This window comes from Ixodes scapularis, unplaced genomic scaffold (assembly GCF_016920785.2).
Source record: "Ixodes scapularis isolate PalLabHiFi unplaced genomic scaffold, ASM1692078v2 PGA_scaffold8__174_contigs__length_109621045, whole genome shotgun sequence".
Taxonomy (NCBI): domain Eukaryota; kingdom Metazoa; phylum Arthropoda; class Arachnida; order Ixodida; family Ixodidae; genus Ixodes; species Ixodes scapularis.
Window position 1 is genome coordinate 24,086,897 of NW_024609883.1, and position 21,652 is coordinate 24,108,548.

General features: G+C 45.9%; 1 protein-coding gene across 1 annotated transcript in view; it reads right to left on the reverse strand.

Moving 5' to 3' along the window:
• LOC115312043 overlaps positions 1 to 400 on the reverse strand; it is a 39,676-nt gene extending 39,276 nt beyond the window's left edge. Inside the window, exon 1 of the mRNA XM_029970935.3 lies at positions 287 to 400. Coding sequence (XP_029826795.3) covers positions 287 to 400 — 114 coding nt within the window. The remainder of the gene's footprint in view (positions 1 to 286) is intronic.
• Positions 401 to 21,652: the final 21,252 nt, after the last annotated feature.

A 21,652-nucleotide genomic window follows, 5' to 3' on the forward strand; every position in this document is an offset into this window, starting at 1 on the left:
CGTAAAAACAGTTTGCTGAGCAAGCGTAGTGCTGGCCATGTGAGGGTAAGCGTGTTTGTTTATAAAAATTAAGTTGATTGTGTTGCAAATTTATTTTTCTCGTTTTTTGTTTGCTTTTGTTTACGTTTCCAGTTTCTAAAATAATAAAATTGGTAAGGTCAGCGCTACAAGTGAAAAAAAATACAAAAACTCTCTTTCGATAAGAGCATAGTAATTAAATAGTCAATTTACATTAAGTACTAACTTTTATAGTATACTACTCCAACATTAGAATGGAAGTTCTCACACTTTCAATGTCCTTGGGTTTCAGGAACACTTGTAATGGTGATTTATACTCCTTATTTGCAACGATTATGGTGCCTACAACACATAGGACAGCTACCTTTATTGTCCAAGCCATATGTGCGACCTGCAAAAAACAAATTCATCAACCGGATCTTCCCCGAAATATCAAAAATAAGGTTTTCTTGTCTCTCTTCAGTACTCAGCATGAAAATGACATAATATCTGGAAAGGCCTTTCTATTGTAGATTTTAGTTTCTACAAAAATGTCTAAAGAGGACATAGTCAAAGCATGACCCTTCCAAGGATAGAAAATTTCAAAGCGATGAACATAAATAATATAAACTTGGGAACGTGTTGGGTTTCGGACAAAGATGACAGAAAGAATAACACTCTTAAGACAAAGGAACGACGAACACTTCTTTTTTTCAGAAGACAAAACGTGTTCGTTGTCCCTTTGTCTGCACAGTTTTATGCTTTCTGTCGTCGATGGACATAACCGTTATATTTTCTTCAAGTTGCCAGAAATGTTAGTATGCAATAGTAGATTTTCATTTATTTTATACATTTTTAAAACTTGAAACAAGAAAAGAAAAAAAAAGTAAAAGCTGCTTACAACTCCCTGTAACGCCGAATTAGAGCGCAGCTCTTGAGGAGGAGGAGGGAAGGGCACTGGGGGGGTTAAACTAACCAGGGGGAGTCACGTGACCTTGGGGGTCACGTGACCTTGGGGGGTCACGTGACCCCGAATGCCGATGATGTCATCACTGACGTCACTGATGACGTCATCAGTGACGATGACGATGCGGGTACCGATGACGTCATTAGTGACGTCACTGATGACTTCATCAGTGATGATGACGATGACGATGCGAATGTCGGTGACGTCATCAGTGACGTCGCTGATGACGTCATCAGTGATGATTACGATGACGATGCGGATGTCGGTAACGGATGGATGGATGGATGGTAATGGCTATACCCTTTGTATCGGGCGGCAGCTTGCGCCACCTAGCCTAACATTTCGTCATCCCTTCTACTATTTTTTTTGCATGAATTTTGTTATAACAGTTCCCCCTCTCTTTTAAATTGAATTTATTGCCTATTTTTACATGAATTTTTTTTTATCCTTCCCTAGATCTCTTCCACCAATCTTCCTATCTCCTCTTAGTTGTCGCAATTCTTTCCCAATCCATTCGTCCATTCATGTCTGGAAAACCCAGCGCCCCCTCCAAATCCGTAGTCATCCCCCCCAAGAGGGTGGGACGAAGCCCCGTACACCTTAAAATTAGATGTTCTATAGTTTCCCTTTCGCGGTTGCATACGTCACACAGAGTGTCTACTTCCTGAAATTTAGCCCTATACGTTTCCGTTCGCAGCACCCCCGTTCTAGCCTCAAAAAGCAAAGAGCTCCCCACTGAATTATCATACAGCTGTTCCTTCTTTATTTCTTGTCATCAGTGATGATGACGATGACGATGCGGATGCCGGTGACGTCATCAGTGATGATGACGATGACGATGCGGATGCCGGTGACGTCATCAGTGACGATGACGATGACGATGTGGATGCCGGTGACGACATCAGTGACGTCACTGATGACGTCATCAGTGATGATGACGATGCGGATGTCGGTAACGTCATCAGTGATGATGACGATGACGATGCGGATGCCGGTGACGTCATCAGTGATGATGACGATGACGATGTGGATGCCGGTGACGTCATCAGTGATGATGACGATGACGATGTGGATGCCGGTGACGTCATCAGTGACGATGACGTCATTGGGGGGCCACGCGACATCGGCGGGGGTCACGTGACCCCGGGGGGGCTCGCGCGGTGCATTATGGGACATCATTTCCCATGATGCACCGTGGTCACGTGACCTCGGGGGGGTCACGTGCCCCCCCACGAGGTCACGTGACCCCGGTGGGGGGCTCGCGCGGTGCATTATGGGACATTTCCCATGATGCACCGCGCGGTTACGCCGACGCCGACGCCGACGGCGACGCCGACGCCGCTCAAGCCAGAAACGGGCCCCTAAGAGCTGCGCTCTAAAAACTTTAGGACACTTAAGCTTCGCCTTTAAAGTTGGAACGCGATAGTGTTATCGGGCCCTGTTCGCAAAGCCTTCTCATATAAACACGCGCTTTTCCTTAAGCCGTGCAAACGGGTGTGCGTTGTCTAGTCGGTAGCGCCACGCGCGACGTTATGTCACATGACGTGTGACCCTATCAACACGCTGAATTTAGCGCAAACCATTCCGCTAAATTTGGCGGACAACTTTGCCGCCAGCTTTGGCGGGTCAATAGGGTCATGACTTCATAGCCACGTGTGATGTTACACGTGACGTCACACGTGGCTGCGTATCTTGCATTATGGGATTTTTTGGTTCCCCCGACGCCGGGTTTTCTGCGAAACAAGCTCCTAAATGCTACCGCGTTAAAATTCATTTAACGATTGGAATCTAACACATTTAACTCAGCAATAGGTGCACTGTTGATTAACTGACTAAAAAGGCCTGCGCTTCCCTTTACCGCAGAGCACGGAGGATAGAAAATCTTCGCGAGCGAGTGATAGCGATTATTGGGCCCTACGCACGTAAGCGAAGTAACTTCCACGACTAAGGTATTGGGCTCATGAGAATCGTGGATCGCATTATCGAAGAGGATCGCTTTTTCCACTTCGTTATCTGCTACGTCTTTTTGCATTGAACGCGACGATTGGCTGTAGCGTTCTCTATGGAAAAGTGGACATACGGTGGTTGTTGACAAACAGTTAACGAAGTTGCATTTCCTGAACTCATACAACCTTTGCATTCGGTAGTATTAAACTATTTAAAAAATAATGATTAGCGAATTTGAGAAAATCAGCTAGATGATCAGCTAAAACCTGACACAGCTATTCACTGGAGACACCCGTGGTCTGTCATGTCATACTAAAGTAATTATTTCTTCATATCTGGAATCATTTTAGGTTGTAGTCAAACATGCTCCAACATTCTGCAATAAAGTCATTCATCAGCTGCCTCCTTTGTTACGTAAGCAGCCGAAAATACTAAAATGTCTCCAAAACTCTTTGCACCATGGGCTTCGCTTTAAACAATAGGCTTGGGAATTGATCTAACAGAAAATGCTTCTGCAAAAATGACCTTTCTTTAAAGCAAACCTGCACATGTCTGGCCTATCGCGCACCTGGTAACTATAATTACCACATAATATAGGATGCATACAAAATTCGATACATTCATTTCTCTCGCCATTCAACCTTGGATCAATTGTTTTTAACGGTTTCGTGAAATCCGGATAATCTTGATTTGGACTTTGGCAGGCTCTTCGGATGACAATATTTTACAAACTACAATTCTTAAAGGATGTTTAAAAATGTTTTAACATATTTCACTGGTTCAGAGATAGGCAAAATACATGCAAATATGTATCGAAATACAAATACAAAATACTTCGTCAAAAATGTATTTAATTACAAATCTAATTACATTTCTAAAAAAGCATTTAAGTAAAAGATTCAAATACAACCAAATGTATTTGGTCTCCTCCTAACACTTTTCCCAATACATTCCTCAAAATTTGCGTCAGCGACTTCAGGGCACCTGCAACGGGTTTCCGGGTATCTCATTTTAATTTTGCATCGCACACTCTGGAGTTAGTGTGCGAGGCTCTAGTAACGTAATAGAACTATAATCACAAAAAACAAACCAACGTAATCAGCTTGGACGTAATAGGTGAAAAAGTACAGAGCTTCAAGCAGCTTTTCTTGTCGATTATATTTTGGTATAGACCAACAAAGAACCGAGAAGACCAAGACGTGCAGAACTAGCCAGAGAATTTTTTTTTTTTTTGTGGCAACTCGCACCACTTACGAAAATCTGGACGACCCGCGCATTTAGAATGTTCCGGGCAAAAATATGGATGGAAATCAGGCTGGAGAGCATGACAAGTTGTAACAGGCACTTATTTAGCTAGTCTGCCTGTTAACGTCGATTTCGTCACCATTCTTGCCCTGGACTAGCACCGTAATAACAAAGTCACTAAACGCCTGTGCTTGATTGAGTGACACTGCATTTGGTGCAGAACGTAGTTTTCTTCCTGCTCTGGACACGTCTTTGGATGAGCAAAATTAGTCGTGACAATAAATTTGAGGGATGTATTTTCGGCCACAAAATTGTATTTAATTACAATTGTATTTGAAATACATACGTTTTAGTATCTAAATACACACGTCAAATGCATTACCCAATTTGTAATTAAATACAAATGAAAAATACACAAAGTATTTAAAATACGTATTTCAAATACTTGTGTTTGAAATACTGCTTATCCCTGCGCTGGTTACGTTCCTCGAATAATTTTTCATTTGATGAAGTGGCGTGATTCAAAGGCACATATGGAAAACATTTCTTTTTATGTATAAAAGCAAGGGAACTCACTTTACGATTTCAGGAAGACCGTAACTCCAAGAGAGCCGTCGAGGGTAATATTAATACGTGTAGTTTTCTTGTGCTTATATATATATATATATATTTATTCAGTTTCTCTTGCCCAAAGGTTAGAAGAAGTCGCTAACCACACAAATGCCAATTCAACGCTTTAAGACGTTTCCAATCAGAAAAAAAGAACATACTTACGTACGCGAACGGGAAGTGCACAGTGCATTTACCCGTCAGTGCCATAAGGCGGATAGAGCGAATTTCCGCAAGCATACAAAACGCGTATCGCAAGCCCACTACCGACTTCCGCGTCGCTCTTGAAAACAACAATGAGAAGTAACGAAATTAATTCGAAAGAATAATATTGGTAACCTTTGCTCGACCGCGTGTATATTCTTATTCTTCGCACTTTTTATAGATGCACTCTGGGTCTTTCGCGAACATTGTGGTCTGCAATGTAATATTATTTTGTGGTAACTCTGCTTTAAACAGTTCCTGTCAAATGTTTTCTCAGAAATACGCAGATGAATTGCTTCAGACATGGTCTTTGAAAAAACCTGAAAACATAGCGTAGATCCCTTTGATCTTCGAGGGGCGTTATAAATGTATCTACCTCAATGAGAAGTCTAGAAGCTTTACTATACTTCTTGGTATTCCTTACACTTCATCCACTTTTTTGTAATGACATTAGCTCGTTCAAGGAAAATAATCATTTCACCTTAAAACAAGGATCTAACAGCTGTCGTGTTTTCCTTATCACTTCAACAATCGCTGTCCACAGATAAATTAAATTTTCCGAGAATTCTGGCGCTTTTTATTTTAAGATAGTGGCAATATTTATTATGTCTAACCATAAAAAATCTGCACTGCTTTAAAATACTTTTACTGCTTTCCAGCTGTACGCTATACTTCGTCTCACCCTACGATGGACTAAAGGCAAAAGCTACGGACCGCCAGATCCAATCACGAGCCACTTAGTCATTATGCGGTATTTCGCTTCGATGCACGTATAGGTGCCCGCGTCTCGGATCACTGATGAGGGCATGGGTGGACAGTGGTTCGAATCGAAGAGCACTGAGTGACTCAACAGTTTTACATCGCAAAGAAAACCACGACATTATAGGCTCTTTGCAGCGTCGAAGCTACAGATATGACGCGGCGCTTTTGGATTCGAGCATTAATCCTCCACCCCTAGTCAATATTAAGCGTGTCATAATATGGCGTGGAACGTGATTGGACTTGGCGGCCCGTGGTTTTGGCCTTTAGTCCATCGTAGGATGAGACAAAGTATAGTAAAATATAAACACAACATTCAAAAGTGCAATTCCTGTTCGACGTCATACAGAGAGCCCTTTTATCTGAACCGAATGATTAAAAAACAATATTGTTTAGAAGGCTGTTAGCCTACAAATTAACGAAAATAGTTTAATGAAATATTAATTAATGACCTTAAAGGGCATGGGGCATTTACGAAATCGGAGGCCAATCTTTATACTTTATGTTCCAATCGCACGATGTCCTTCCTGCCTAAGTACGGTGCCGTGATCGACCTTGCAGCGAACAGGTTGACACTGCGAAAGCTCGTCCTATATCTCCGGAAGGATCGAAATTGACTCCAGCCGTCGTCCACGTGAACCTCCTGCCGCGGTCGAGCGTTCTTGTGCCCATCGTGACCGATGCGGTCACCTGCGGGGAGGTTCTTCTGGAAGGCGACGTCCAACTGCTTCTCGGGAGAGGAATAGGCGTCGCAAGGGGCATAACAGAGCTGCAGGATGGGCGCACTGTGGTTTTCGTGAGAAAATTCCGTCAGGCGGCACAGCACCCCACGAAAGTTGCCGCTGTAGAACACGTCGAGGAGCTCAGGAACGCCGCCCAAATCGCCGTTATCTCCGATGATCCCTCGCCATCTCAGCCATACAGTTCACCGCCGCCGCAGTTTTACGTTAAGCCCAAGATAAGTGCGACAGAACGACGAAAGCTTAAAGACCTCCTCGCCGAATCAGCGACTGCCTTGCGACGACGTCGAAAGTGCGCCAGACAAGAGTTGCGAAACATGACGTCGTTAATGACGATGCATTCCCTGTGTATGGGCCGCCGTACCGGGTCTCCCCAAAGGAAAAAAAAGTCCAGTCACGAACAAGTGCAAGAAATGCTCAACGACAACATCATTCAGCCTTCCAGCAACCCGTGGGCCTCTCCGTTAGTACTGGGGAAAAAGAAGGACGGAACGCCTCGATTCTGCGTAGATTATCAGCGGTTCAACGTGGTGACGAAAAGGGACATATATCCACTCCCCCTCGTCGAAGACACACTGGACTGGCGGCGTCACTCCCGATATTTCTCGTCGATGGACCTGAGAGTGGTTACTGGCAAATCGAGGCCGACGAACGGGTCAGAGAGAAGACTGCATTCCTCATGCCTGATGGACTCTACGAGCTCAAGGTGATGCCCTTCGGACTGTGCACGGCGCCGGCAACTTTCCAGCCTGTCATGGACACTGTACTGGCGGGCCTCAAATGGCAGGGTTGTTCAACAGCGTCGTGGTATTCTGGCCAACTTCGTCGAGCACTTGCGACGCCTTTGGGCCGTCCATGAGACCATCAGGACCGCCGGGCTCACCCTCGAGTAAACAAAGTGCCGGTTCGCCTACGGCGAACTGACGTTCCTAGGCCACGATGGGAGTAACGGAGGTGTTCGTTTTTGAAAAGACCTCGCGCATTCCACCACACATCGACAAGAAGGCCGTCCGAAGATTAGAAGGGTATGCACTTATGCTGGTTAGTGATTCATAAATCCGAGGGTAACAGCGCTAAAAAAACAACGGGCAAGTAAAAAAGACGAACACAAAGCGCTCAGTGTTGTTCGTCTCTTTTACTTGTACGTTGTTTTTTAGAGCTTTTACCCTCGGAACGTGCGAAGATTCCTGGGGCTTTGCGCGTATTACAGGCGGTTGGTGCAAGATTTCGCCAAGCGTTCAGCGCCTCTAACGCACCTCACGAAAGACGCCGTGAACTTTGAACGGAATGCCGCCCGCAGGGCCGAGAAAGCAACGCTCGGTCACAGGCTTCTAGAAGATTCGCGTTTATTCTTGGTGCGGTCGTAACTTTTATAACTTATTCCTACTTTCTTGTTCTCGACAGCGCCATTTCATTCTCGCCCCGAGCGCGTGACGCTCGAACCTTCTTTGCCGAATGTTCGAGATAGTGACGCACTGTAGATAAGCAGCTGCTCGCGACCTTGTTGAGTCAGTCTCGCTCTCGCTTGCTGTATCGCCACTAAATCAACGCCCGCTTTTCCTGCTGTCTCAACGCTCGTTCTTTATTTTTTGTTTGCCACAAGTTCGCCAATTAAACCTTTATTTTCAGTTCACTGTTCGTCCTCTCGTTTCCTTCATTCTTGACATTTCTGGTGGAGGTGCGGGGTACCGCAGCCCATGAAACGTATCCCTCCAAGGCCTCGCAGCGCAAGCGCAGTTTCGGCTCAAGAAGACCGTCCGTAGAAACAACCGAGCCACGAGGAAGCCGCCACACCAACGATCAACCTGCAGAATTCAGACTTGTACTGAACCCCCAGAGGAAGAAGTCGACGAAACCAACTATGACCTCCCGGGGCCTGCAAACTGAGACTCCCGCCGCTGCCTTCCCCAATATTTACAAGCCCGTCACCCCTCGTACGCCGACGCCCTTCCATTGCGAGATTGACGAGGACGTCGAGGAGTGGATCCAGCACTACGAGCGCGTGGCACTACATAACAGATGGACCGCTGAGCAATACCTGCAGAACCTCTACTTTTCGCTGGAGGGTACTGCGAGGCACTAGTTTGAAAACCATGAGGCTTCGCTCACGACGTGCGACATCCGCCTGGCCGTGCTGAAGTCGATGTTGGCCCTGTCGAGCCAACATCGACGGCGGTGGGAGGAGGATCCGTTTCAACCACGGATTCAGGCCACCAACGAAAGCGTAACCAGTTTTGTTGAAGATGTGCTATACGTCTAAGTGTACGCGTCGACCCGCAAGCCGCCAACGAGAAAAAGTTCCGCTTCCTGATGAGAGGAGTGAAAAGCGAAATCTTCGGCGGAGTTGTTCGCAATCCTCCGACGACCGTTAAAGAATTTGTTGCCGAAGCAACAAACATCGAGCGGGCGCTAACGGCGCGAGCGCGGCACTGCCATCGGCTCAACGACATCTCGACTCTGGCATCGGCCAACTCCAAGTTCAGCACCAGCGCCAATGATCTTCGCAAGGTGATCCGCCAAGTCGTTCGCAAAGAGCTCAAGAAACTGTTGCCTGCTGCAGACCCCCCGGCGTCGCTGTCCATCGCCGATGTTGTGGGGGAAGGGCTTTACAGTGCCATCGCACCACGGGCTCCTGTCTACGCTGCTCCGCCCGAGCAACCAACCCTAAGCTACGCCGCCATGACCCGGCGACCGCCGCCCGCAACCCGCCGATACCAACACGCGGCGCACCCCGACGGGAAGCCCGAACCCCGCACGTGCACCAGAAATGTCACGAATGAAGGTGAGGTGAGGACGAACAGTGAACTGAAAATAAAGGTTTAATCGGCGAACTTGTGCCAAACAAAAATAAAGAACGGGCGTCGATACAGCAGGAAAAGCGGGCGTCTATTTAGCGGCGTAACAGCAAGCGAGAACAAGACTGACAGGTCAAGGTCGCAGGCGGCTTCTTATCTAATGTGGGTATCTATCTGGAATATTGGGCAAAGAAGGTCCAAGCGTTGCGCGCACCGGGCGAGAATGAACTGGCCCTTTCGAGGACAGGAACGCAGGTATGAATGAGAAACGTTACGTCCGGAGCAAGAATAAACGCTAATCCTCTATAGAAGCCCGTGACCTAGCGTTCCTTTCTCGGCCCTGCGTCCGGCAATATAAGCGCAAAAGAAAGTTCGGGCACTGCTGGCGAAATGTTTTTTTTTCGTCTGCAGGCTATTTAAGCACAAGTTATTCGAGAAAAAGAGAGCCAGATAAGTCAACATATCCACCCTCGCTTGACATCACAGTAACGACGCCATATATGATGCGGGCAGCCCCGCCGGCACTATCGCATTGTTTTTATCTTTGTCTTTTTTTATAACTGCCTTTATTTTAACCATGAAAAGCTCGCCGGAGAAGGAAATGACGCAGTTCAGTGAACTCCAACCGCAAACGCCAAGATTTACAGGTGCCACAGTAAACAGCAACAAAACAGAAAGATTAGTGCCGGATTAAAACTGCGAGTTGGGCTAGTTGGTACTTATGCATGGCCTAGTGCGGCATCACATATGAGGTCGTTACTGTGACGCCAAGCAAAGGTGGAGATGTTGACATCATTGTCGCTTTTTTCTTGATAAATTTCGATTTCAAACACCCTAAAGAAGTGAAATAATTTCGTCAGTAGTGCTCAACGTTTTGTGTATCCATTTTATCGTGCGATTCAAATATACAGTATGCAGATTGGGCTAATATTGAGTAAATGCCACGTGCCTTCTAAAGTTAATAATTACGAAATAATAACTATATACATGTTAATTAGTAGCCTAACAGCGTGAGCAACCCTGTTCCAAGTTGCCGAAAGGTCAGGTAAGCTAATAGCAAAATTAAATGCCCTTAAGTAACAACTTTTTTTTAAATTTTGCACAGAAAAATTATAGCTCCTGCTACATGTAAAAAAAACTATTACAAGTAGCTGACAATTTAGAAACGCTAGGCGACGAAATTTAACTGTAAACATTACGAATTACAAAATACTTTGCCAAAAATATCACACAGGAGGTAGCGAAAGGTCACTAGTGCACATTAGCGTATTCACTTTTCTGAATTCAATCATTTGAAACATACTTAAATGTTTCAAATTCTGGTTTTCTTTTCCAACTTTTCGATAGGCATTCCGCAGCGACCGAATGGCGTCAATGGTCATGGCGTAAAAAATAAAAAGCAGACTAAACTTTTTTTTTTTATTATCACGTTTTTTTTTTTTTTTTTTTTTTAATACATATTACTGTTTCGTGGTATATCAATGCCTTTTTGAAATGTTTGTCAAATTATGGTTCATAATAAAACTTCGATGTTTATAACATGTTTATAACATGTGCAAATTAATGTTTGCTTCAGAGTGCTATTTTTATGCACGAACATATGTGAACTTAATTGTGGCCGAAACTAATGAACGCCTGAAATATCTGCACACAAAACGCGCCTGCGAATTACACCGTGGGGCTGCTACTTTTCTGGATAGGCTGTGATAAAAACACGACACTGGTTTTAAATCAGCTTCTATTTGTTATTTATGGCAATGTTGAACCGAGACGACAAGCGGAATGGCACCGTTAATTTCATCTGTACCGGAACCGAACCTAACCAAAAGCGTCGCTACCATCTGGAGATTAAATCATAAGCGAACCGAAAAAGAAATGAAAGGTATGGTGAACAAGATAGCAAACAAAAGAAAGGACAGAGAAAAGGAACATGCACGACAGACAAGCGCTGACTCGCTACTGAACTGACCCACAAAAGGAAGAAGATAACTTTTATTTGCTCTGTCCTTGACGTTTTGTGCGCTGTATTGTTCACCATGCTATCATACCGATTCGCCCAGTTTGCCACATTTCTGGAATTTAACGGAAACCGGTTTAAAATGTTTCAGCCCAATATTTTTTTTTTTTTTTAACTTTCTTAATATCACAAATAAATATTCGGCAAAACAAAAAATGATTCAGCTGTATCTCTAACTATCGGAAAAATCGTCGAACAGAGAATCTCACTGTTTGAGAAATAAAGCGTTGGTACTTCATGGCGTTTCTTATTTCCACTAAGATGAATAATTGGAACGTCACGTGTCACTTGATATTAGGCGAAGTGGACAGGTGACATCATTGTGTCAGGGCATGATGTCACGTGACATGACGTCACGCGATGTGGTCACATGATGTGACGGCATCACGTTTTTTGTGTCACGTGACAAAACGTCTTCTCACGATGAGTTAAGATACAACATGACACTCGATTCTGATGCGCCCGAGCACTGACTAGGGCTCATGGCGATCGAAGCCTCGCCAAACATTCGGCTAGTGGGTCGAGTTCAATACAACAATAAGTATAGCCGAACTCTCATATTAGAAAGTTTAAAAGGTAACTGCAAAAAAATTAAAGTGTTTTTTTAAGCAGATTAATTAGGACAAGCATGTCACAACACAAATCTTCCGCGAAAAAAAAACGTTTTAGAGCGCAGCTCTTAGGTGCCCGTTTCCGGCTTGAGCGGCGTCGGCGTCGCCGTCGCCGTCGCCGTCGGCCTAACCGCGCGGTGCATTATGGGAAGGACCTCGGAAGGACCTCGGAAGGACCTCGGGTTCCTTCGGGAGGACCTAGGGGGGGGTCACGTGACGCTGACGTCATCAGTGATGATGACGATGACGATGCGGATGCCGATGACGTCATCAGTGACGTCACTGATGACGTCATCAGTGACGATGACGATGGCAATGCGGATGTCAATGACTTCATCGGCATCCGCATCGCCATCGTCATCATCACTGATGACGTCATCGTCACGTGACCCCCTCAGGTCACGTGACCCCCCCCCTATACTCCGTTTCAAACATAGCGTGCAATGTAGTCAAAGCTAGCGCGCCGGTTCGCACAGCCGACCGCGACTACGTTCGCTCCACAAAATAGTGCGGCCCCTGAAAAAAAAAAAAAGTCGAAAAGTGTACATTTTTGGAGCTAGTAACTAATAGTGGCGTTATGATTTCGAGGGAACACCAATTCTTTTTCAATAAAAAGGAAAATATAATGTAAACTACTCCAAATTATTTTCCGTTTTCGTTCGTGCGGCACTCGCACTCGCTTCGGGTTTTCGGGTTGTGCGGCTGCCCCTGCCTCGCCGGTTTCGTGAAGATGGCGTCTTACGCGGGAAGCTTTCTTTTCCTGCTCTGATATTTTCGAAGATTCGTTGTGTGAAGATCTCGCAAAAGTGCAAGCAGGTGATCGCCAACGTGTACGCGAGTTCAAGAACGTGTTTCCCGGAGACGTCGGTCCGTGAGGTCCTGGAGACGGTCAGTAACGACACCGGAGTGTCTGGCAAGGTGGCGTCCCCGAAGCGAAGACCTCGCAACGTGAAAGTTCCGAGCACGCGGACAGTGTTGTGAACTGCCACCTGTTATTTCTGGTGTTGAAATCGGCCTTATGGCTTCAAAGTGAAACAAGCCTCAAGAAGGAATTGTGTCGGTGATGAATCGTGCCTACGGCTCCGTCTGCTTACGGGACCTTACAGCAGGCGGTGCCCGTGATTGCATTCCGAAGTGTCCATGGGTTCTTCTGCCTGCGGGACCGTAACCATGGTCGGCTCCGTCTGCCTGAGGCACCTTAACCTTGGTCGCCTGAGTAAACGACGCACATGCCCGTGCCTGTATTCCGAGGCCCCTGCTTTCCTCGAAAAGGAAACAACACTCGATCCTGATCTCGAGTGCCGTGTGTTGTGTACGCGTCTATTGTGAATCACTCCCGGTTCATGTGGGCGCCGGCACCAGAGCACCGAGATACTGCCGTCTGGATGACTTCTTTCATACACCGGCGAGTATTCTGACTCTGAAGGAAACTTCCATGAAGTCACATCACGTGAAAGAATGCCAAGCCGTCTCAACAATGGCAGTGCGGTCCCCTAATCACAATATTCGTTATATAAAGGACCGTTTACCACACTCTCAAGGTACTCTCTGATTTTCACGCTACCATGTAAATAAACGGCTTTAAATAGAGACGCCCTGGATCTCGACCGTTCTTCCGTTTTGACGAGGCCGGCGCAGGTTCGAGCGGAATACCAGCCCCTAGTCTACCTTCTTATAAATAAAAATCAACAAGAAAAGAGGAATCGAAATATGCACTTCCGCAATACGCACAATCTTGCACAAAAAATCGGTCAAGGAAAAAAAAAAAAAAAAAAAAAAAAAAAAAAAAAAAACCTTTGCGCTTTAAGTGGATTCGAACCACCGCCACCGAGATGTCGGCATCGCCGACATCGCCGGAGCAGCGCCTTGTACCGCTCGTCCACGAAATCTCGCGGAGTAACACAATTTTGTGTGTTTTTTCATGCGCACTACTTCAGTAGCTTTCCCAGCGTTGCACGCGATGTTTGAAACGGAGTATAGGTCCTCCCGAAGGAACCCGAGGTCCTCCCGAGGTCCTCCCGAAGGAACCCGAGGTCCTTCCGAGGTCCTTCCGAGGTCCTCCCGAAGAAACCCGAGGTGCTTCCGAGGTCCTCCCGAAGGAACCCGAGGTCCTGGGGGGGTAATGTGACGATGACGTCATCAGTGATGATGACGATGACGATGCGGATGCCGATGAAGTCATTGGCATCCGCATCGCCATCGTCATCGTCACTGATGACGTCATCAGTGACGTCACTGATGACGTCATCAGTCATGATGACGATGGCGATGCGGATGCCAATGACTTCATCGGCATCCGCATCGTCATCGTCATCATCACTGATGACGCCATCGTCACGTGACCCCTCCCCCGAGGTCACGTGATCTCCCAGGTCACGTGACCCCCCCCCTTCCGAGGTCAACTGATCCCCCCAGTACCCTTCCCTCCTCCTCCTAAAGAGCTGCGCTCAAATTTGGCGTTACAGGGAGTTGTAAACGGCTTTCATTTTTTTCAGCAATATTTACGCCACAGGACATAATTTAGTCGGAGTCACAACCTCACCGCATTCAAGACTCCCGCTCTTTCGCCCTGTGAGGAGGAGAATTAGGCCCCGCCCCTCACTCTTGGATTTGCTCTTTGATTGACTTGGCTGCGAAGTTGAACGACGTACGCAGCGTCTCGACCTCCGGTACGTCTTGTCGAAGATATGCCGCGGAGCACGGATGCCAGTCAATGTGTATGTAGAGGTGGAAGCGAAACTTGGGCCAAAACACGGTACAAAACCAATTGCCAGCGACGTCAACCTAAAGGGTCACGTGGTTACGGTGCGTTTGAAGCGCGACTAGGATAAGTTATGACAAACTATATACAAATAAAATAATAGAACGTAAATTCATTAAATTGTATTTTAAATGTTGTATATTATCATTAGTTATCTGAAATAAGGTTTATCGCGTTCGAAACAAAGCAGAAATAGCTTTTTTACCAATAATATTGTTTTTAGCGCCCTCTGAACTGCACAAGGAACAAGGCTGGCTTAAAATAGCGATAATTTGCACAGACCTCGTGCTGCGCGAAGGGGCCGGCTTTTGACGTCCGTCTGCTTTCAGTTTTTTAGTTATCCACGCGATATTTTAATTGTTCTACCGGTATTTAAACAGTTTGAAAAAGGTGTTTTTCGCTCGGCGTGATTACCCCAGTTACGTTGCTCCGTAGAAGAATGCCGAAGAGACGTTGCTCCGTAGAAGAATGCCGAAGAAACGACCGCGCGGCTGGCGTCTTGGTGCACCGGTTTCCTATTGACACTTGAAGACTCGAACGTGATATTTCCTTACTGTCAGTGAGATGCCTGCTGCGTTGGGTTATGTGGTGCCATGTCCCCCTTGTAAAGTGTTCTCCTAACTGTTTTAGTTTTCATAAATCTCTCAGCGTTGGCTGGATGTGTACAAGAACAAATAACGAAGCCACACTCCGCCCACTACTGCACTGCCTAGAGGCGTGGCGTGTTTTTACTAGAAATGTCTAGCTTTCAATTCGCTTTTACTTTGCAGCGTTGTTTGCACTTATTACGAAAGCGCCCAGGATAATCAAATTTACCTTAACCGGTTTTGCCCCCAGGAGTATGGGGTCATAATCATCGACGCTCCAATCTATATGTTTGAATGTTATCAAGCTTTTTGCTGTTCTTGGTTTAAAAAAATAACTTGTTCAACTTGACAAGGAATGCAAGTTCTTATTGGCCACCATTTACAAATTTATGAACACTCTTACAGTTTACTGATCTGGGTCATTTGGGACCTTGCAGAATCAAGCAAGGGCAGCCGCACTGACAAGAGAAAGATGGAGGCACTGAGAGCCAAGGTACGACAGATCCAACAACGAAACAAGAGGCTGCAACGACAGCGTCAGGTGAGGACTGTTGCCGAAGTAGTTGAAAGTATCCACGTTCATGTGTCTCCAGCCGTCGCTGCACTCGTTGAGGCCCAGCTTAGGATGAAAAATGTGAGCTGGTTTGGTCGCCGATGGTGAAGCCAAAACAAGGCTCTGGCTTTGGGCCTCTTTTTCATGGCCCAAATGCTATACTATTGAAGGCGAATGCTTGGGTTGTCATCAGTCCAACACTGCAGCTCTGGCTTCAGGGTTTTTCATTGAGGGTTGGACTTTCCCCCGACATTTTCGAGCTGATAGAGGGGCGAGCAACATCATTTTCACGAGCCGATCGGGCCAGCGGTCGGCAGTTTTTGATGAGATGTACATTAAAAAAGAGCTCTCATACAACCCCTCATCTAACAGGTTCGAAGCAATTTAATGGTGTGCAAGCTGCTAACCTGTCAAAAAAGGCTCTCGTGTTTATGCCAAAAGGAATCCGAACACCATAGAAGCAGCGACCTGGCTACCTTTTTGCTCATAAAGGCAGGACTGCCAGTGTCCTACGGGATCTCCTTTTCCAGTGCTACAGCTTCCTTGTGGATGTTGGCCTGGAGCCAGTAGCTGTGATATGTGATCAGGGGAGCCAGAACGTTTCTCTTTTTTCATGCTTTGTAACTGCCGAGAAGCCTTACATAGATGTGAATGGCAAACCTCTATTTTTCCTTTTTGATGCGTCGCACCTGCTGAAGCGCCTCAGAAACATGTTATTTAAGTATGACTTCAAAAATTTTGATCACGTAGTGAAAAGCTCGTACATAGAGGAAGCTTATGAAAAGGACCGGACACTTGATATCCGCATATGCCCAAGCTGAACGAGAAGCACTTTAATTCGATGTTCCGCTCAAAGATGTCGATGAAACTAGCTGCCCAAGTGTTTAGCAACCACTGTGCTGCAGCAATGTATGCCTTTGTAACGTTTCAGCGATTGCTAGCTGCTGCTATTCACACAGCAAAATTCATTGAAAGAATTGACCATCTCTTTGACAACCTCGATAGCTCGCACAAATGTTTTAAGGCGCCCTTTGCCTATGCAATGCATAATTACCCAGTCCATGAAAAGTTTTTGAAATACTGCATAGAAGGTTTTGAAAACCTGCGAGTACTTAGATGTAGAAGGCAGCCAAACTGCATTCGTAGCTTCTGCTTGACAATGAGGTCTCTGATGATGCTCTGCGATCACCTCACAGTTAATTATGGTTTTACCTACCTTTTAAACCGTCATTTGAACCAGGATGCACTCGAGAACAGCTTTGCTATTATACGTTCAAATTCTTGCGCAAGCGCAAACTCTACTTCTCGTCAGTTTTAGGCTGCGTTAAGGCATCTTTTGACTATCAACTTGTTTAAGCTGACGGAAAAATCAAATTGCGCTGAAGACATGATGTCCCTCCTTGCTACTCTTCCGGTAGGCCTTTCGGCAACCTCTGCTCCTCTACCCTTGGGAGGCTCAGTTTTTGTGAGCGCGGCAGACGGTTCGCCCATAAACCACCTTTCGGCCATGATAGAGAGCAACATGGTTTATTTTCCTGGGTGGCTTGCGACAAGATTTTTCAAGGTTCATTCTTATGTCGGGACATTTCAGAGATGTGAGCTGAAGGGAGAAAACGCATGATTTTCTAACGGAACTAAGGGCTACTGTATTTGAGTGTAAAAGGCGCGGTTGACTCGGACTTTGGAAATCTGTCAGTTCCCTTCCAGTTCTTCCCATCATTCGTTGATGCTTGTGAGCGTGTTTTCGAGGTGAGCATCAACAACCTCATTTCCAAGGAGGGCATAGGGCGTACTCTTAGTGTACTTTTTCATCAGGAGGTCAAAACGTCTCTTGCTGTGTGTAACCACGATGTGTATGACAATTTGCTTTCTCTGTTTGCTAGAGTCAGGCTACACTGGTTTTTACGAAAAAAAAAAAACAACAACACTGAACTCGTTGATGCATCAGCGAAGTGTAAAGCACGGGAACAAGTGCAACGGCTAAACACCTGAGACCACACAGAGTGCATTCTCAATGCAGCATGTGTGCTTTTCTAGCCTTTCACATAGTTTCAAATGCTTTATTTTCGTGGGCTCGACATTTCGCAAAGAGTTGCTTTTGAGAAAATCTGGTAGGTGCAGCATTTCGCGATCCAGAGCGATATTTAACGCTTTCATATCCATGGATGACTCACTTTGCGATTTTTATCAAATGGCGAAATTCTCGAAAAATAGGTTATCGCGAAGATTAAAGTGCTTACAGTGTTTTGGTTTACAGACTGCTCATGTGGTTTTGTCACTGATTCAAACCTGTGGTTTTAAGGTGCAAAGAAACACTGGCCTATGCCGTACAGTGTACCGGAGGGCTCCAAAATAATTTATGCGTGCAAGGGGAGGCCCAAGAGTACACAGCACCATCGTACGGAAGTTAAAAAGTTTTCTGGGTTATGGAACGTTGCCCAAGAACGCCAAAAACAGCTGTTATTTTTCTGCGTCTTCTAAAGTGTTGAACACAGCGTTTCTCGGAACACTTTAAAATGCACGATAGTGATGGTTGTCTATACTCTGACAATCCCCACACAACTGACAGACAATTGTGCAGTCTGTTATGTGATATGCTGCCATAATGTGCCTTATTTATTGATCGACTAGATTCTTCTACCTTAAACCTGGTACTGATTGTATGTTTTTGATTAGTGTTCTGGCTGAGTGGTTGTAAGCAGTTGTATGTCAATAAAATGTTAGTGTAACATTGGACTTGCATTAGAATTACTGTGCTTTGTCTCTAACGCCAACACACTCGAGCAACGGTATTGTGATTCCCTTTTTTGCGAGGTCATTCCCCTTAAAGCCGCTTCTATATTTCCGAAAAAACTGAAGAAATAAGCAAAACGTGGCTGTTTCAAGGTAGTTGTGTGCGATGCAAAAAAAAAAAAAAGTTTTTCGAAGCAAACTGCCTCAAAAAGGCAGCCGCGTACAAGAATGAACGATTTTCGCGCAAAATTAAGGGTCCAAACGAGGTGGTGTAGATTCAACATAACAAAAAAAAGAAACAAAAAACAAAAAAAACTTTTAAACATAGCTTGTGGCAGCTTTGTTTGAGACTTTTGAGTGTGACTAAAAAAGCTTTCTTTGAGACTTCTTAGGAACCGTGACTGAAAAAGAACGATTGTCTTTTTGCCTGCAGTCCCAGTTTCTAAAAAGTCTCCAACAAATCTTTCTAGTCACTAAACGATAGTCTTTCTTGTTTGCAGTCCCAGTTTCTTGTTATATTTAATTTTCGCACCAAAAGGTACACCAAGTTGACGTCCATTTTTTTCATTATGGGTGGAACCAGCTGAACGTTTAAGAAAGGAGACACAGAAAAGACAACCACTCGCTGGACTACCAACTCTTTTAATATATTGTCTTTCTCTTCTACTAAATCTAAAGCGTATACATTTTTTTTCCTGATTCCTATTTTTACTTAGCAGAGAAGGCGCCCTTCAAAAAGAGCTTTTCTTGCGGCTGTAGGGTTATTGAAGCGGAGCTCACGCAGTTTTCTCCTTCGTTGTCTATAGCTAAGGCCTCCAACATCTATCTCCCTTGCAAGCTGGTTGTTATGGTGCCCCATGATGCTGGCTTGCTCAAGCTTTGGTTTGCACTTGCAAGTTCGACAATGGGCAGCGAGGTGTCCTGGTCCCGAGAGATTTTTAACGTTGGCCGCATGTTCACGTGCACGGTCGTTTATGCATCTCCTCGTCTGTCCAATATAGCATCGTCCACATGTTAACGGTATGCTGTAAACGACTCCTTTTCGGCACGGAAGGTATTTTGTCTTGTGTCGTTTTGTCTGTTTGTGTCTGATTAATCTCGCGGCATAGGGAATATACCTTATTGGGGGCCGAGCACACACCATGAACATTTTGACGGTTTGCTATTTTTTTTTTTTCAATTTGTGAGTGACCCATGAATGTACAGGACTACTGCGAAGGACTTCTTTGTTTTCCTTGCTTGTTCTTCACTTTGTGCATTGTTCCTCTTGACACTGCGGCATATTTTTTCACATATAGAGGCCAATAAGGTTTTTGGATATCCGGCATTGTGAAGTCGCGAAATCTGCGCCTGAAAGTGAGGCCCATGCAGCTTTTTTTTAATTGTGTCAAGGTGGTTATAAGGCACTCATCGGCTTGTTCGTCGACTTCTGTGGTGCACAAAATAAGAAAGTCATCTACATACCTAAAAATAACCACTATCCATGAATCTTGTATGGCTTCCTGGATGGCTATTCCACACCTCGCAAGAAAGCCTTCGCATAGATGCGGGGCTACTTGAGAGCCAATGCAATGCCACTCTTTTGCACATTCTGGTGATCTTGTTGGGCCACAACCGTCGCTGACAGGTAGAATCAAGATTTCCAAGAAGGTGCTTAACCTCATTCCTGCGGCATTTTTAAATTTGGTGAGCACTTTGTCTTCGATGGTGGTTTTCAGAAGTGACGTCACTTTTTTGCTCCGCCGGAAATGCTATCACGACACACAGATGGCGCTAGCGAAGCCCCATGAGCAGGGCCGTATATTGGGAGAGTTTGGCCAATAAGCGGAGCAAAGGCCGCCGCCAGCGCCAAATATTACCCCCGAGGTTAGAGCGTAAACTAAATATGTGACAACGCGTCGACCAGTCAGCAAACCCCGATGTCACAATATTGAAAACGACATATTTAAAGCGTGAAATAGAAGAGTTCAATCTCGCAGCAGCACGACGACGACGACGTTTAGAGGATGCCTCACCGGGCGTCCGCGGTGCCTCAATCTAAGCCCTGCGTCTCGGTATGGTCCCTGGAAAGCGTCTCCGACTGGTGTGTTTACCGTGGCCAAAAAAGTGGTCCCTCGATTTCCGCCTGATCACGTCATACAAGTGTCATGCTGTCGCCGGTCGCGATCCTGGCGGCGTCCTAACAGTTGTGGCATATAAGGCAGACGCCTGTTCTACTGTAGGTTGCTCTCCACTTTGACAGTTCACGGAAGCTACAGCAGCCGGAAGTTGGGACGCCTCGGACGCCGTGACGACAGCGACACTCGAGTTCGCTCGTGCGTTTCGCCAGCATTTCTACGGCCAACCGTCAGGATCGCGGCAGGCTACATCATGACACTCCGGCTTCTGTGACGTCATTTGTTGCCACTTCGGGACCACTTTTAATGTATGGGCGGCATAGGTCGCTAAACACACCAGTCGAAGACGCGATCCAGGCACCATAGTCTCGGTACCTTAAAGGCGGCAGTTTTCTGCTTTGACTGGGCTACCCCTTGGAGCCTGATGCTTCAACCCCAGTGAGCGACAGCACCATCATGCCCCTGGGGCTTCTTTTTGCTACCGTGAACCGATCGAACGGCAGGCTGCGGATCCCCTTGGCCCGCTGCTGCTCTGCCTCAACGAAATGTTGAGGCAGATCTTCAAATTGGACGGACATCCTCCGCAATAGCAACAATCCATCTCGTCGTCATCTTGCATGTATATGCTCATCGTATATCATGTTCCTTAAACGCGGCACCACGGCCTCCATGGTACGGCTGTTGCCTTTCCGCGTTGCCGCCGCTCTCGAGAGGCAAATAAAGATATTATTATTATTATTAAAACAGTGCAAAGGGTGGGGCGCGCGAGCGTCTTGAGACGCGGTTTGCTCGGCTCGGGTTCAGACTGTTCCGCATGGCTCGTGCGCTGGCTTTGGCAGTTCTTTCCTTCCCCCAGTCTCAGCTGAAACGGTGCTTCTAGCAAGTCGGTCCTGGTTTGGACCGCACGTTCGTTTATTCTACCATTGAATATCGACGTGACGAAAGCCTAACATGCGCCAAGTTTTCAGTCACGAAGAGTTATACCTTCTTACTGTAGCGACGCTGAAACG